At 37.6% G+C, this 14612-nt stretch overlaps 1 protein-coding gene across 1 annotated transcript in view; it reads left to right on the top strand.

Annotated features, from left to right (window-relative positions):
- ANO3 (anoctamin 3) overlaps positions 1-14612 on the top strand; it is a 269884-nt gene that overhangs the window by 68733 nt on the left and 186539 nt on the right. Inside the window, exons 2-3 of the mRNA XM_067749578.1 lie at positions 7673-7867; positions 8756-8827. Of these exons, the coding sequence (XP_067605679.1) occupies positions 7673-7867; positions 8756-8827 (267 nt within the window). The remainder of the gene's footprint in view (positions 1-7672; positions 7868-8755; positions 8828-14612) is intronic.

Here is a 14612-nt window from a genome sequence, read left to right as displayed (position 1 = left end):
TTGATTTGCGTATATTGAAGAATCCTTGCATTCCTGGAATAAACCCCACTTGACCATGGTGTATGATCCTTTTAATGTGCTGTTGGATTCTTTTTGCTAGTATTTTGTTGAGAATTTTTTCATCTATGTTCATCAGTGATATTGGCCTGTAGTTTTCTTTCTTTGTGACATCCTTGTCTGGTTTTGGTATCAGGGTGATGGTGGCCTCATAGAATAAGTTTGGGAGTGTTCTTCCCTCTGCTATATTTTGGAAGAGTTTGAGAAGGATAGGTGTTAGCTCTTCTCTAAATGTTTGACAGAATTCGCCTGTGAAGCCATGTGGTACTGGGCTTTTGTTTGTTGGAAGATTTTTAATCACAGTTTCAATTTCAGTGCTTGTGATTGGTCTGGTCATACTTTCTATTTCTTCCTGATTCAGTCTTGGCAGGTTGTACATTTCTAAGAATTTGTCCATTTCTTCTAGGTTGTCCATTTTATTGGCATAGAGTTGCTTGTAGTAATCTCTCATGATCTTTTGTATTTCTGCAGTGTCAGTTGTTACTTCTCCATTTTCATTTCTAATTCTATTGATTGGAGTCTTCTCCCTTTTTTTCTTGATGAGCCTGGCTAATGGTTTATCAATTTTGTTTATCTTCTCAAAGAACCAGCTTTTAGTTTTATTGATTTTTGCTATCGTTTCCTTCATTTCTTTTTCATTTATTTCTGATCTGATTTTTATGATTTCTTTCCTTCTGATAACTTAGGGGGTTTTTTGTTCTTCTTTCTCTAATTGCTTTAGGTACAAGGTTAGGTTGTTTATTCGAGATGTTTCCTGTTTCTTAAGGTAGGATTGTATTGCTATAAACTTCCCTCTTAGAACTGCTTTTGCTGCATCCCATAGGTTTTGGGGCATCGTGTCTCCATTGTCATTTGTTTTTAGGTATTTTTTTATTTCCTCTTTGTTTTCTTCAGTGATCACTTCGTTATTAAGTAGTGTATTGTTTAGCCTGCATGTTTTTGTATTTTTTACAGATCTTTTCCTGTAATTGATATCTAGTCTCATAGCATTGTGGTTGGAAAAGATACTTGATACAATTTCAATTTTCTTAAATTTACCAAGGCTTGATTTGTGACCCAAGATATGATCTATCCTGGAGAATTTTCCATGAACACTTGAGAAGAATGTGTATTCTGTTGTTTTTGGATGGAATATCCTTAAATATCAATTAAATCCATCTTGTTTAATGTATCATTTAAAGCTTGTGTGTCCTTATTTATTTTCATTTCGGATGATCTGTCCATTGGTGAAAGTGGGGTGTTAAAGTCCCCTACTATGAATGTTTTACTGTCGATTTCCCCTTTTATGGCTGTTAGTATTTGCCTTATATATTGAGGTGCTCCTATGTTGGGTGCATAAATATTTACAATTGTTTTATCTTCTTCTTGGATCAATCCCTTGATCATTATATAGTGTCCTTCTTTGTCTCTTCTAATAGTCTTTACTTTAAAGTCTATTTTGTCTTATATGAGAATTGCTACTCCAGCTTTCTTTTGATTTCCATTTACTTGGAATATCTTTTTCCATCCCCTTACTTTCAGTCTGTATGTGTCTCTATGTATGAAGTGGGTCTCTTGTAGACAGCATATATATGAGTCTTATTTTTGTATCCATTCAGCTAATCTGTGTCTTTTGGTGGAAGCATTTAGTCTATTTACATTTAAGGTAATGATGGATATGTTTGTTCCTATTCCCATATTCTTAATTGTTTTGGGTTCGTTATTGTAGGTCTGTTTCTTCTCTTGTGTTTCTTGCCTAGAGAAGTTCCTTTAGCATTTATTGTAAAGCTGGTTTGGTGGTGCTGAACTCTCTCAGCTTTTGCTTGTCTGTAAAGGTTTTAATTTCTCCATCAAATCTGAATGAGATCCTTGCTGGGTAGAGTAATCTTGGTTGTAGATTTTTCTCCTTCATCACTTTCAATATGTCCTGCCACTCCCTTCTGGCTTGCAGAGTTTCTGCTGAAAGATCAGCTGTTAACCTTATGTGGATTCCCTTGTGTGTTATTTGTTGTTTTTCCCTTGCTGCTTTTAATATGTTTTCTTTGTATTTAATTTTTGACAGTTTTAATTAATATGTGTCTTGGCATATTTCTCCTTGGATTTATCCTGTATGGGACTCTCTGTGCTTCCTGGACTTGATTAACTATTTCCTTTCCCATATTAAGGAAGTTTTCAACTATAATCTCTTCAAATATTTTTTCAGTCCCTTTCTTTTTCTCTTCTTCTGGAACCCCTATAATTCGAATGTTGGTGTGTTTAATGTTGTCCCAGAGGTCTCTGAGACTGTCCTCAGTTCTTTTCATTCTTTTATCTTTATTCTGCTCTGCAGTAGTTACTTCCACTATTTTATCTTCCAGGTCACTTATCTGTTCTTCTGCCTCAGTTATTCTGCTATTGATCCCATCTAGAGTATTTTTCATTTCATTTATTGTGTTTTTCATCGTTGCTTGTTTCATCTTTAGTTCTTCTAGGTCCTTGTTAAATGTTTCTTGCATTTTCTCTATTCTATTTCCAAGATTTTGGATCATCTTTACTATCATTATTCTGAATTCTTTTTCGGGTAGACTGCCTATTTCCTCTTCATTTGTTAGGTCTGGTGGGTTTTTATCTTGCCCCTTCATCTGCTGTGTGTTTTTCTGTCTTCTCATTTTGCTTATCTTACTGTGTTTGGGGTCTCCTTTTTGCAGGCTGCAGGTTCGTAGTTCCCGTTGTGTTTGGTGTCTGTCCCCAGTGGCTAAAGTTGGTTCAGTGGGTTGTGTAGGCTTCCTGGTAGAGGGGACTCTTGCCTGTGTTCTGGTGGATGAGGCTGGATCTTGTCTTTCTGGTGGGCAGGTCCACGTCTGGTGGTGTGTTTTGGGGTGTCTGTGGACTTATTATGATTTTAGGCAGCCTCTCTGCCGATGGGTGGGCTTGTGTTCGTGTCTTGCTAGTTGTTTGACATAGGGTGTCCAGCCCTGTAGCTTGCTGGTCGTCGAGTGAAGCTGGGTGCTGGTGTTGAGATGGAGATCTCTGGGAGATTTTCGCTGTTTGATATTATGTGGAGCTGGGAGGTCTCTTGTGGACCAGTGTCCTGAGGTTGGCTCTCCCACCTCAGAGGCACAGCACTGACTCCTGGCTGTAGCACCAAGAGCCTTTCATCCACACGGCTCAGAATGACAGGGAGAAAAAGTAGAAAGAAAGAATTAGTAGAAGTAGAAAGAAAGAAAGATAGAAAGAAGGAAGGAAGGAAGGGAAGAAAGAAAGAGAGAAAGAAGGAAAGAAAGAAAGAAAGAATGAAAGAAAGAAAGAAAGAAAGAAGGAAGGAAGGAAGGGAAGAAAGAAAGAAAGAAAGAAGGAAAGAAAGAAAGAAAGAAAGAAATGAAAAGATAAAGTAAAGTACAATAAAATAAGATAAAATATAATAAAGTTATTAAAATAAAAAATAATAAGAAAAAAAATTTTTTTTAAAAAGAAAGAAAACAGACGGATAGAACCCTAGGACAAATGGTGAAAGCAAAGCTATACAGACAAAATCTCACACAGAAGCATACACACACACACTCACAAAAAGAGGAAAAGGGGAAAAAATCATAAATCTTGCTCTCAAAGTCCACCTCCTCAATTTAGGATGATTCATTGTCTAAAGGAGGGAAGGAAGGAAGGAAAGAAAGAAAGAAGATAAAGTAAAATAAAATTATTAAAATAAAAAATAATTATTAAGAAAAATAAATTAAAAAACAAACAAAAAAAATCGGATGGATAGAACCCTGGGACAAATGGTGGAAGCAAAGCTATACAGACAAAATCTCACACAGAAGCATACACATACACACTCACAAAAAGAGGAAAAGGGGAAAAAATCATAAATCTTGCTCTCAAAGTCCGTCTCCTCAATTTGGGATGATTCGTTGTGTATTCATGTATTCCACAGATGCAGGATACATCAAGTTGATTGTGGAGCTTTAATCCGCTGCTTCTGAGGCTGCTGGGAGAGATTTCCCTTTCTCTTCTTTGTTTTCACAGCTCCCAGGGCTCAGCTTTGGATTTGGCCCCGCCTCTGCATTTAGGTCGCTGGAGGGCATCTGTTCTTTGCTCAGACAGGACGGGGTTAAACGAGCCGCTGATTCGGGGGCTCTGGCTCACTCAGGCCAGGGGGGAGGGAGGGGCACGGAGTGTCGGGTGGGCCTGCAGTGGCAGAGGCTGGCGTGACGTTGCACCAGCCTGAGGCGCGCCGTGCGTTCTTCCGGGGAAGTTGTCCCTGGATCCCAGGACCCTGGCAGTGGCGGACTACACAGGCTCCCTGGAAGGGGGGTGCGGATAGTGACCTGTGCTCGCACACAGGCTTCTTGGTGGCGGCAGCAGCAGCCTTAGCGTCTCATGCCCGTCTCTGGGGTCTGTGCTTTTAGCCACGGCTCACGCCCGTCTCTGGAGCTCCTTTAAGCAGTGCTCTTAATCCCCTCTCCTCGCGCACCAGGAAGCAAAGAGGGAAGAAAAAGTCTCTTGCCTCTTCGGCAAGTCCAGACTTTTCCCCCGGACTCCCTCCCGGCTAGCCGTGGTGCACTAACCCCCTGCAGGCTGTGTTCACGCCGCCAACCCCAGTCCTCTCCCTGTGCTCCGACCAAAGCCTGAGCCTTAGCTCCCAGCCCCGCCCGCCCCGGCGGGTGAACAGACAAGTTTCTCAGGCTGGTGAGTGCTGGTCGGCACTGATTCTCTGTGCAGGAATCTCTCCGCTCTGCCCTCCGGACCCCTGTTGCTGCGCTCTCCTCCGCGGCTCCGAAGCTTTCCCCCTCTACCACCCGCAGTCTCTGCCCGCCAAGGGACTTTCTAGTGTGTGGAAACCTTTCCTCCTTCACAGCTCCCTCTCACTGGTGCAGGCCCCGTCCCTATTCTTTTGTCTCTGTTTATTCTTTTTTCTTTTGCCCTACCCAGATACGTGGGGAGTTTCTTACCTTTTGGGAGGTCTGAGGTCTTCTGCCAGCATTCAGTAGGTGTTCTGTAGGAGTTGTTCCACGTGTAGATGTATTTCTGGTGTATCTGTGGGGAGGAAGGTGATCTCCGCGTCTTACTCTTCCGCCATCTTCCCCTCTTCCCCCTGTGCTATTCTTTGAATGTAGTATAGAAAACACTAGTCGGTCCTTAAATAAGGGGGATTGTATGGTGTATGAGTAGGCTTTCAGTATGAGTTCTGTGGGCCTTGGGGAATTCCTCTTCAAAAGGGTATTTTCCTTTCTTATCATTACAGAGTCCCAGAAAGCTAAGAGACTGGATCAATTCATAATTCTTTCTTCAGTCCCTTTCTAGGTCACATTTTATTTTCACACTGAGAATTAACGTGAAAATAAATACATTTTTTTTATAAAACGGGAAGATAAAACCCCTACTGCTAGGTTTGTCTGCACTTCATCTATTCAACTATGTCTTATTTCTATAGAACCTCTCAAAAATTGTCTTGGTTTTTTTTTCAAGATTCTCATTTGTCTCAAAGGGCAATGAATATTGGTACCTCTGCTTGTCTTTATTTGAATTCATGCATTTGAAAATATCCTTAGAAATCTGGAGTTAATTCATGAGCTGATTATAAAGTAGCCAAAAAGTATTGACTGAACCAATATGAGTAGAGTTTAGTTAAATTTGTTTGTCTTATAATAAATATAATTACTGAAAATATAATTTTCAGTAATTTCCTTTCCTGTCTGTACCCCTTGCCCGCAGAGTCTACTCTGTCTCAAAAATGGAATTAAGATGAGTAATTGCAAGGCAAAATTTTCATTACTTGAGTGCTGTATGTACTGGTGGGTTTGCTTTGTCTTTTTCACCTTTCAATCACTACATTTGAAATTTACTTTAATATAGAGAATATAGGCAGGTGAATAGGGAGGGTGGTAAAAGCAGATGTGTTTCTAGGTATATTCCGTCTGAGTTTTAGCCTCTACCAGAATGAATTTTGGTGTGTGTTCTTTACATTTCAGTGTCTGTGATTTTCGAGGTAAATGGATGGTGTGCAGGAGTTTCAAACTTAATTTATGGTGTAACATGATGTGATGGTTTTAGCACTAGAAACTGTTTGGAATATAAATCCCAAACAGTTTTCTTGTTGGTGTGATATAAGGAATGTTACATATCCTCTCTAAGTCTCAGTTTCCACATAGCTAATAGGTATAATGTCTGCCTGGTAAGATTGTTAGAAAACTAAATGAAATAAACACAGCATATATTACATTTAATATGTAGTCACTAAAATACTATATACATATATATGTATATATGAATGTATATACAGTTGACCCTTGAACAACAAAAGTTTGAACTGTGAGGGTGCCCTTACACATGGATTGTTTTTAATAAAAAATTCTACAGTACTACACAATCTGAGGTTGGTTGAATCTGCAGATGCAGAACTACTGATAGGAACAGTGGAGTCAGAGGGCTGGTTTTAAATTGTATGTGGATTTTTAACTGCATGAAAGGTTGATACCCCAAACTCCCGCATATGTTTATATACACACACATACTATAAAATAATAAGAAAAAGCCTAACAACACACTAGAAAAACTATAAAATAGCTTAGTCACTTAAGAATTATAATTGGCTAGAAATATATGAAAACATGTTCAATCTGGAACATGAAGATTAAAACCATTTTTTTTGTTTTTTGTTTGTTGGCTTTTTATTTTATTCAGAATTAAAACAAATGATACTATCTAGAGTTCCCCAAGGAATTTCATAAAGAAATGGATTCCATCTTGTACTGTTTGGGGAAGTGTGAAAAGATAAAGCTTTTAGGGAAGGCAGTTTGGCATTGTTTATCCAAATGATAAATATTCATGCACTTCAAACCAGCAGTTGTACATCTAAGTTTTTCCTCTTAGAGAAATACTCAATATGTGCAAAAAAGGCATGTACCAGAATACCCATAGCAGTATTCCAGGACTGAGGAACGCCCTGGGATTAACGTAAGGGGGATGAGGACGGATGGGGACAGGGGCATACAGGGACATGGGGTCATTCATTGCTGGGAGAATACAGTTACTGGGACTTCCAATTATGGAGGCAGAGTCCTGTTGAGGGGCATTCTTTCTTCTGGCAGATCAGTCTTCTCTGCATGAGGAGAGGGACTGTTACACGGAGCACAGGAATGCTGTCCCCCTGCTGGTCAGTTTTTGTACTAAACCATGTATGCTGTTCCTTTCCAGCCTCTTGATCACTACTAGTACATTATGTGGTGTGTTTAAAGGAGGATAGGTTATAGAAAGAAGTGTTCTGGTTAATAATAGTAATTTGAATTTCTACACATTAGGTTTTATTTATTTTACTGCTTAAAAACCTAAATGGTTAAATTTATCCAAAGACAATCCAAATTATTATTCTCATAACTCTCCAAATGAATTTAAACCTCAGTTTCTTTTTTACAGAACCTTTCAAAAACAGTGAAAGCTCAAACTGGAAGAGGAACTGTTTATTTCTCATAACTATTTGACAAAAATCTCAAAACACTTCCTCTGACAATATAGAAACAAACGAATTCCACTAGTGCTAATCCCTAGGTGATGCTTTTCAAGAGTACTTTTCTGAAACAGCCATCACAAGAATTAAAATTATTTGTTGATTTCTGCTGATTATTTCTTGTTGCTAAAACTTGCCATTTTGAATTTGCAGGTATGAATATAAGCAAGAGTGAGATAGCAAAAGAAACTTCATTAAAACCATCTCGGAGATCCCTGCCTTGCCTGGCCCAGAGCTATGCTTACTCAAAGAACTTGAGCCAATCTACCTCACTCTTCCAGTCAACTGAGAGTGAATCTCAGGCTCCCACTTCTGTAACCTCAATCCCTGCTGACAAAGCAGAGCAAGGTGAGCTCTACTTTCTTGTTTAACTTTTAAAGAATAGTGTTTTCCACTAGTGTTTATAGAGTCTTCAGGAAGGAGATTGGCATAGAAAGGAGAACCGTAGCCTATGCCAGTCAGACAAAAGGCCATTCGTTGGTGAGATGTGTGTTCATTTCTTTTTATCCTTGAAGGTAGCCAACCCCATGCAAATATGGACCTAACATTTTCTGTTGGCAAGAGAAGACAGATCAGCCACCTAAATCACTGGCTCGTTAGCATTCCTGGTGAGAATTTATTACCAGTAATTAAATATGCCAGCAATAATAAACTCAGTTCCCTAAAAAGAAAGACCCAAAACTATAAATAATACTGACAGTAAATCAGTGAACATTTGGTTGCACGAAGATGTGGTTAGACAAGTGTTGGCAAATAAAACTACACACAGCTGACTGTCTGAGACTCATTATACCTGCAGACAATCCCTTTTCACAAGAGTCAGGAGTCAGAATACAACCAGGCCCCTGTCATTCAGTGGATGGGTGTGTTTTTATTTTCCCTTCCATCTCTAAGAGCTTTTATATTATGAAAATTGATTCCCTTATGATTCCTTAGGGTTGCTTCTTCCTCTGGATAATTTGAAAATGCCAATATTCTCTTTTCAATAGTATCGGGAAATCACTATTTTAAATAGTAATCTTACATCTATGTCCAGTAAGGAAAGTGGCTAATTGTTTAAGAGAATCAAAGTGTTAAAATGTAATATAGATGTATCTCTCATTTCCACTCATTAACTTAAAAACATTTCTTCACGTTTGTCTGTTATTTGGACAGCAGTCACCACGGTAATTGTTCTAACTGTCATTATGTTTTTATTCCCCAAAACTAGAAAGTCTTTTTTGTTCTTGTTTCCAGTTAACACTGAGGAAGGCAGAAAAGACTCTGTGCTCAGATGTTCTTTTGCTGACCTCAGTGACTTTTGCTTGGGTGAGTTACTTTCTATTATTTCCTTCCTCCTTTCCCCCTCTCCAAAGGTAAACTGACTTCTACTTCAAACGTAGAACATTATTTTTTTAAGAAAAAAAAATTCATGTTTAGCCTTTAACATTTGATGGGTGAGAATAATATTCTAAGGTTAAAATATTATTAAGGTATTTCATGTACAGTTTGAAAGTCAAATACAGAAGATTTTTAATGAATAACATCCTATAACTGAAAAATATTCTGTTGTTAGTCTTTTGGAAATTTCCTTCAATTCTCGATGAATAAGTACATTTATACTACTGTGTCTAGATTTATCAAATTTCAGCATTATTTGTGATCTCTCGTGCTAGATGAAGGTTTATTAGTTCATTCATATAACCTTTCCTTATTTTTTTCATAGTTACACTGCCATTTTAAATCTCTCCACTGATTAAATTTGTAACTATAGTATATTTGCATCTTTATATCATGTTTTTTCTTTTTTAATTATTATTTTTAACATCTTTATTGGAGTATAATTGCTTTACAATGGTGTGTTAATTTCTGCTTTATAACAAAGCTATACATATACATATATCACCATATCTCCTCCCTCTTGCACCTCCCTCCCACCCTTCCTATCCCACCCCTCTAGGTGATCACAAAGCACCCAGCTTATCTCCCTGTACTATGCGGCTGCTTCCCACTAGCTATCTATTTTACATTTGGTAGTGTATATATGTCAGTGCTAATCTCTGATTTCATCCCAGCTTAACCTTCCATCTCCCCGTGTCCTCAAGTCCATTCTCTACGTCTGCATCTTTATTCCTGTCCTGCCCCTAGGCTCATCAGAACCATTTTTTATTTTTTTAGATTCCATATATATGTGTTACCATACAGTATTTGTTTTTCTCTTTCTGACTTACTTCACTCTGTATGATGGACTCTAGGTCCATCCACTTCACTACAAATAATTTTGTTTCTTTTTATGGCTGAGTAATATGTCATTGTATATATGTGCCACATTTTCTTTATCCATTCATCCGATAATTGACACTTAGGTTGCTTCCATGTCCTGGCTATTGTAAATAGTGCTGCAATAAACAGTCAGGTACATTTCACTTTTTGAATTATGGTTTTCTCAGGGTATATGCCTAGTAGTGGGATTGCTGGGTCATATGGTAGTTCTATTTTTGATTTTTTGGGTAACCTCCATACTGTTCTCCATAGTGGCTGTATCAATTTACATTCCCACCAACAGTGCAGGAGGGTTCCCTTTTCTCTACACCCTCTCCAGCATTTATTGTTTGTAGATTTTTTTGAAGATGGCCATTCTGACCAGTGTGAGGTGATACCTCATTGTGGTTTTGATCTGCATTTCTCTAATAATTAGTGATGTTGAGCATCCTTTCAAGTGTTTGTTGGCAATCTGTATATCTTCTTTGGAGAAATGTCTATTTAGGTCTTCTGCCCATTTTTAGATTGGGTTGTTTGTTTTTCTGATATTGAGCTACATGAGCTGCTTGTATATTTTGGAGGCTAATCCTTTGTCATTTGCTTCATTTGCAAATATTTTCTCCCATTCTAGGATTGTTTTTCATCTTGTTTATGATTTCCTTTGCTGTTCAAAAGCTTTGAAGTTTCATTAGGTCCCATTTGTTTATTTTTGTTTTTATTTCCATTACTCTAGGAGGTAGGTCAAAAAGGATCTTCCTGTGATTTGTATCATAGAGTGTTCTGCTTATGTTTTCCTCTAAGAGTTTTATAGTGTCTGGCCTTAACATTTAGGTCTTTATCCATTTTGAGTTTAGTTTTATGTATGGTGTTAGGAAGTGTTCTAATTTCATTCTTTTACATGTAGCTGTCCTGTTTTCCCAGTACCACTTATTGAAGAGGCTGTCTCTCTATTGTATATTCTTACCTCCTTTGTCAAAGAAAAGGTGACCATATATGTGTGGGTTTATCGCTAGGCTTTCTATCCTATTCCATTGATGTATCTTTCTGTTTTTGTGCCAGTACCATACTGTCTTGATTACTGTAGCTTTGTAGTATAGTCTGAAGTCAGGGAGCCTAATTCCTCCAGCTCCGTCTTTCCTTCTAAAGATTTCTTTCGCTATTCTGGGTCTTTTGTGTATCCATACAAATTGTGAAATTTTTTGTTCTGGTTCTGTGAAAAATGCCATTAGTAGTTTGATAGGGATTGCATTGAATCTGTAGATTGTTTTGAGTAGTATAGTCAATTTCACAATGTTGATTCTTCCAATCCAAGAACATGGTATATCTCTCCATCTGTTTGTATCATCTTTAATTTCTTTCATCAATGTCTTATAGTTTTCTGCATACAGGCCTTTTGTCTCCTTAGGTAGGTTTATTCCTAGGTATTTTATTCTTTTTGTTGCAGTAGTAAATGGGAGTGTTTCCTTACTTTCTCTTTCAGATTTTTCGTTGTTAGTGTATAGGAATGCAAGAGATTTCTGTGCATTAATTTTATATCCTGCTACTTTACCAAATTCATTGATTAGCTCTAGTAGTTTTCTGTTAGCTTCTTTAGGATTCTCTATGTATAGTATCATGTCATCAGCAAACAGGGACAGTTTTATTTCTTCTTTTCTGATTTGGATTCCTTTTATTTCCCTTTCTTCTCTGATTGCTGTGGCTAAAACTTCCAAAACTATGTTGAATAATAGGGGTGACAGTTGGAAACCATGTCTTGTTACTGATCTTAGTGGAAATGGTTTCAGTTTTTCACCATTGAGAATGATGTTAGCTATGGGTTTGTCATATATGCCCTTTAAGTTCCCTCTATGTCTACTTTCTGGAGGGTGTTTATCATAAATGGGTGCTGAAATTTGTTGAAAGTGGTTCTGCATCTATTGAGATGATCATATGTTTTTTCTCCTTTAATTTGTTAATATGGTTTATCACACTGATTGATTTGTGTATATTAAAGAATCCTTGCATTCCTGGGATAAACCCCACTTGAATATGGTATATGATGCTTTTAATGTGCTATTGGATTCTGTTTGCTAGTATTTTGTTGAGGATTTTTGCATACGCGTAATCAGTGATATTGGCCTGTAGTTTTCTTTTTCTGTGACATCTTTGTCTGGTTTTGGTATCAGAGCAATGGTGGCCTCGTAGAATGAGTTTGGGAGTGTTCCTCCCTCTGCTATATTTTGGAAGAGCTTGGAAAGGATAGGTGTTAGCTCTTCTCTAAATGTTTGAAAGAATTCACCTGTGAAGCCATCTGGTCCTTGGCTTTTGTGGGTTGGAAGATTTTTAATCACAGTTTCAATTTCAGTGCTTGTGATAAGTCTGTTCATATTTCTATTTCTTCCTGATTCAGTCTTGGAAGGTTATTCTTTTCTAGGAATTTGTCCATTTCTTCCAGATGGTCCATTTTTTAGCATATAGTTGCTTATAGTAGTCTCTCATGACCCTTTGTGTTTCTGCAGTGTTTGTTGTCACTTCTTTTTCATTTCTAATTCTGTTGATTTGAGTCTTCTCCCTTTTTTTCTTAATGAGTGTGGGGCTAATGGTTTATCTATTTTGTTTATCTTCCCAAAGAACCAGCCTTTAGTTTTATTGATCTTTACTATGGTTTCCTTCATTTCTTTTTCATTTATTTCTGATCTGATGTTTAGGTTTTCTTTCCTTCTGCTAACTTCGGGGATTTTTATTCTTCTTTCTCTAATTGCTTTAAGATTAGGTTGTTTATTTGAGATTTTTCTTGTTTCCTGACGTAAGATTGTACTGCTGTAATTTTCCCTCTTAGAACTGCTTTTCCTATATTCTATAGGTTATGGGTCATCATGTTTTCATTGTCATTTGTTTCTAGGTATATTTTGATTTCCTCATTGATTTCTTCAGTGATCTCTTGGTAGTTTAGTAGCGTATTTGTTTAGCCTCCATGTGTTTTTATTTTTCACTGTTTTTTTTTCCTGTAATTGATATCTAGTCTCATAGCATTGTGGTCAGAAAAGATACTTGATACAATTTCAATTTTCCTAAATTTACCAAGGCTTGATTTGTGACCCAAGATATGATCTATCCTGGAGAATGTTCCATGAGCACTTGAGAAGAATGTGTATTCTGTTGATTTTGGATGGAATGTCCTATAAATATCAATTAAGTCTATCTGGCCTGATGTGTCTTTTAAAGCTCGTGTTTCCTTACTTATTTTCATTTTGGATGATCTGTCCATTGGTGAAAGTGGGGTGTTAAAGTCTCCTACTATTATTGTGTTACTGTTGACTTCCCCATTTATGGCTGTTAGCATTTGCCTTATGTATTGAGGTGCTCCTATGTTGGGTGCATAAATATTTACAATTGTTATATCTTCTTCTTGGATTGATCCCTTGATCATTATGTAGTGTCTTTCTTTGTCTCTTGTAATAGCATTTATTTTAAAATCTGTTTTGTCTGATATGAGTATTGCTTCTTCAGCTTTCTTTTGATTTCCATATGCTTGGAATATCTTTTTCCATCCACTCACTTTCAGTCTGTATGTGTCCCTAGGTCTGAAATGGGTCTCTTGTACACAGCATATATATGGGTCTTGTTTTTGTATCCATTCAGCCAGTTTGTGTTTTTTGGTTGGAGCATTTAATCCATTTACATTTAAAGTAATTATCAATATGTATGCTCCTATTGCCATTTCCTTAATTGTTTTGGATTTTTTATTGTAGGTCTGTTCCTTTTCTTGTTTTTCCTGCCTAGAGAAGTTCCTTTAGCATTTGTTGTAAAGCTGGTTTGGTGTGCTGAATTTTCTTAACTTTTGCTTGTCTGTAAGGGTTTTAATTTCTCTGTCAAATCTGAATGAGATTTACATTCCCACCAACAGTGTAAGAGGGTTCCCTTTTCTCCACACCCTCTCCAGCATTTATTGTTTATAGATTTTTTGATGATGGCCATTCTGACTGGTGTGAGATGATATCTCATTGTAGTTTTGATTTGCATTTCTCTAATGATTAGTGATGTTGAGCATTCTTTCATGTGTTTGTTGGCACTCTGTATATCTTCTTTGGAGAAATGTCTATTTAGGTCTTCTGCCCATTTTTGGATTGGGTTGTTTGTTTTTTTGTTATTGAGCTGCATGAGCTGCTTATAAATTTTGGAGATTAATCCTTTGTCAGTTGCTTCATTTGCAAATATTTTCTCCCATTCTGAGGGTTGTCTTTTGGTCTTCTTTATGGTTTCCTTTGGAGAACAGTATGGAGGTTCCTTAAAAAGCTACAAATAGAACTACCATATGACCCAGCAATCCCACTACTGGGCATATACCCTGAGAAAACCGTAATTCAAATGAGTCATGTACCAAAATGTTCATTGCAGCTCTATTTACAATAGCCCAGAGATGGAAACAACCTAAGTGTCCATCATTGGATGAATGGATAAAGAAGATGTGGCACATATATACAATGGAGTATTACTCAGCCATAAAAAGAGACGAAATTGAGCTATTTGTAATGAGGTGGATAGACCTAGAGTCTGTCATACAGAGTGAAGTAAGTCAGAAAGAGAGAGACAAATACCGTATGCTAACACATATATATGGAATTTAAGAAAAAAAAAATGTCATGAAAAACCTAGGGGTGAAACAGGAATAAAGACACAGACTTACTAGAGAATGGACTTGAGGCTATGGGGAGGGGGAAGGGTAAACGGTGACAAAGCAATAAAGAGGCATGGACATGTATACACTACCAAACGTAAGGTAGATAGCTAGTGGGAAGCAGCCGCATAGCACAGGGAGATCAGCTCGGTGCTGTGTGACCGCCTGGAGGGGTGGGATGGGGAGGGTGGGAGG

Source organism: Pseudorca crassidens, chromosome 9 (genome assembly GCF_039906515.1).
Source record: "Pseudorca crassidens isolate mPseCra1 chromosome 9, mPseCra1.hap1, whole genome shotgun sequence".
NCBI classification, from domain to species: domain Eukaryota; kingdom Metazoa; phylum Chordata; class Mammalia; order Artiodactyla; family Delphinidae; genus Pseudorca; species Pseudorca crassidens.
Note: the sequence above shows the minus strand (reverse complement) of the source record. Positions and strands in the feature narration are given on the sequence as shown.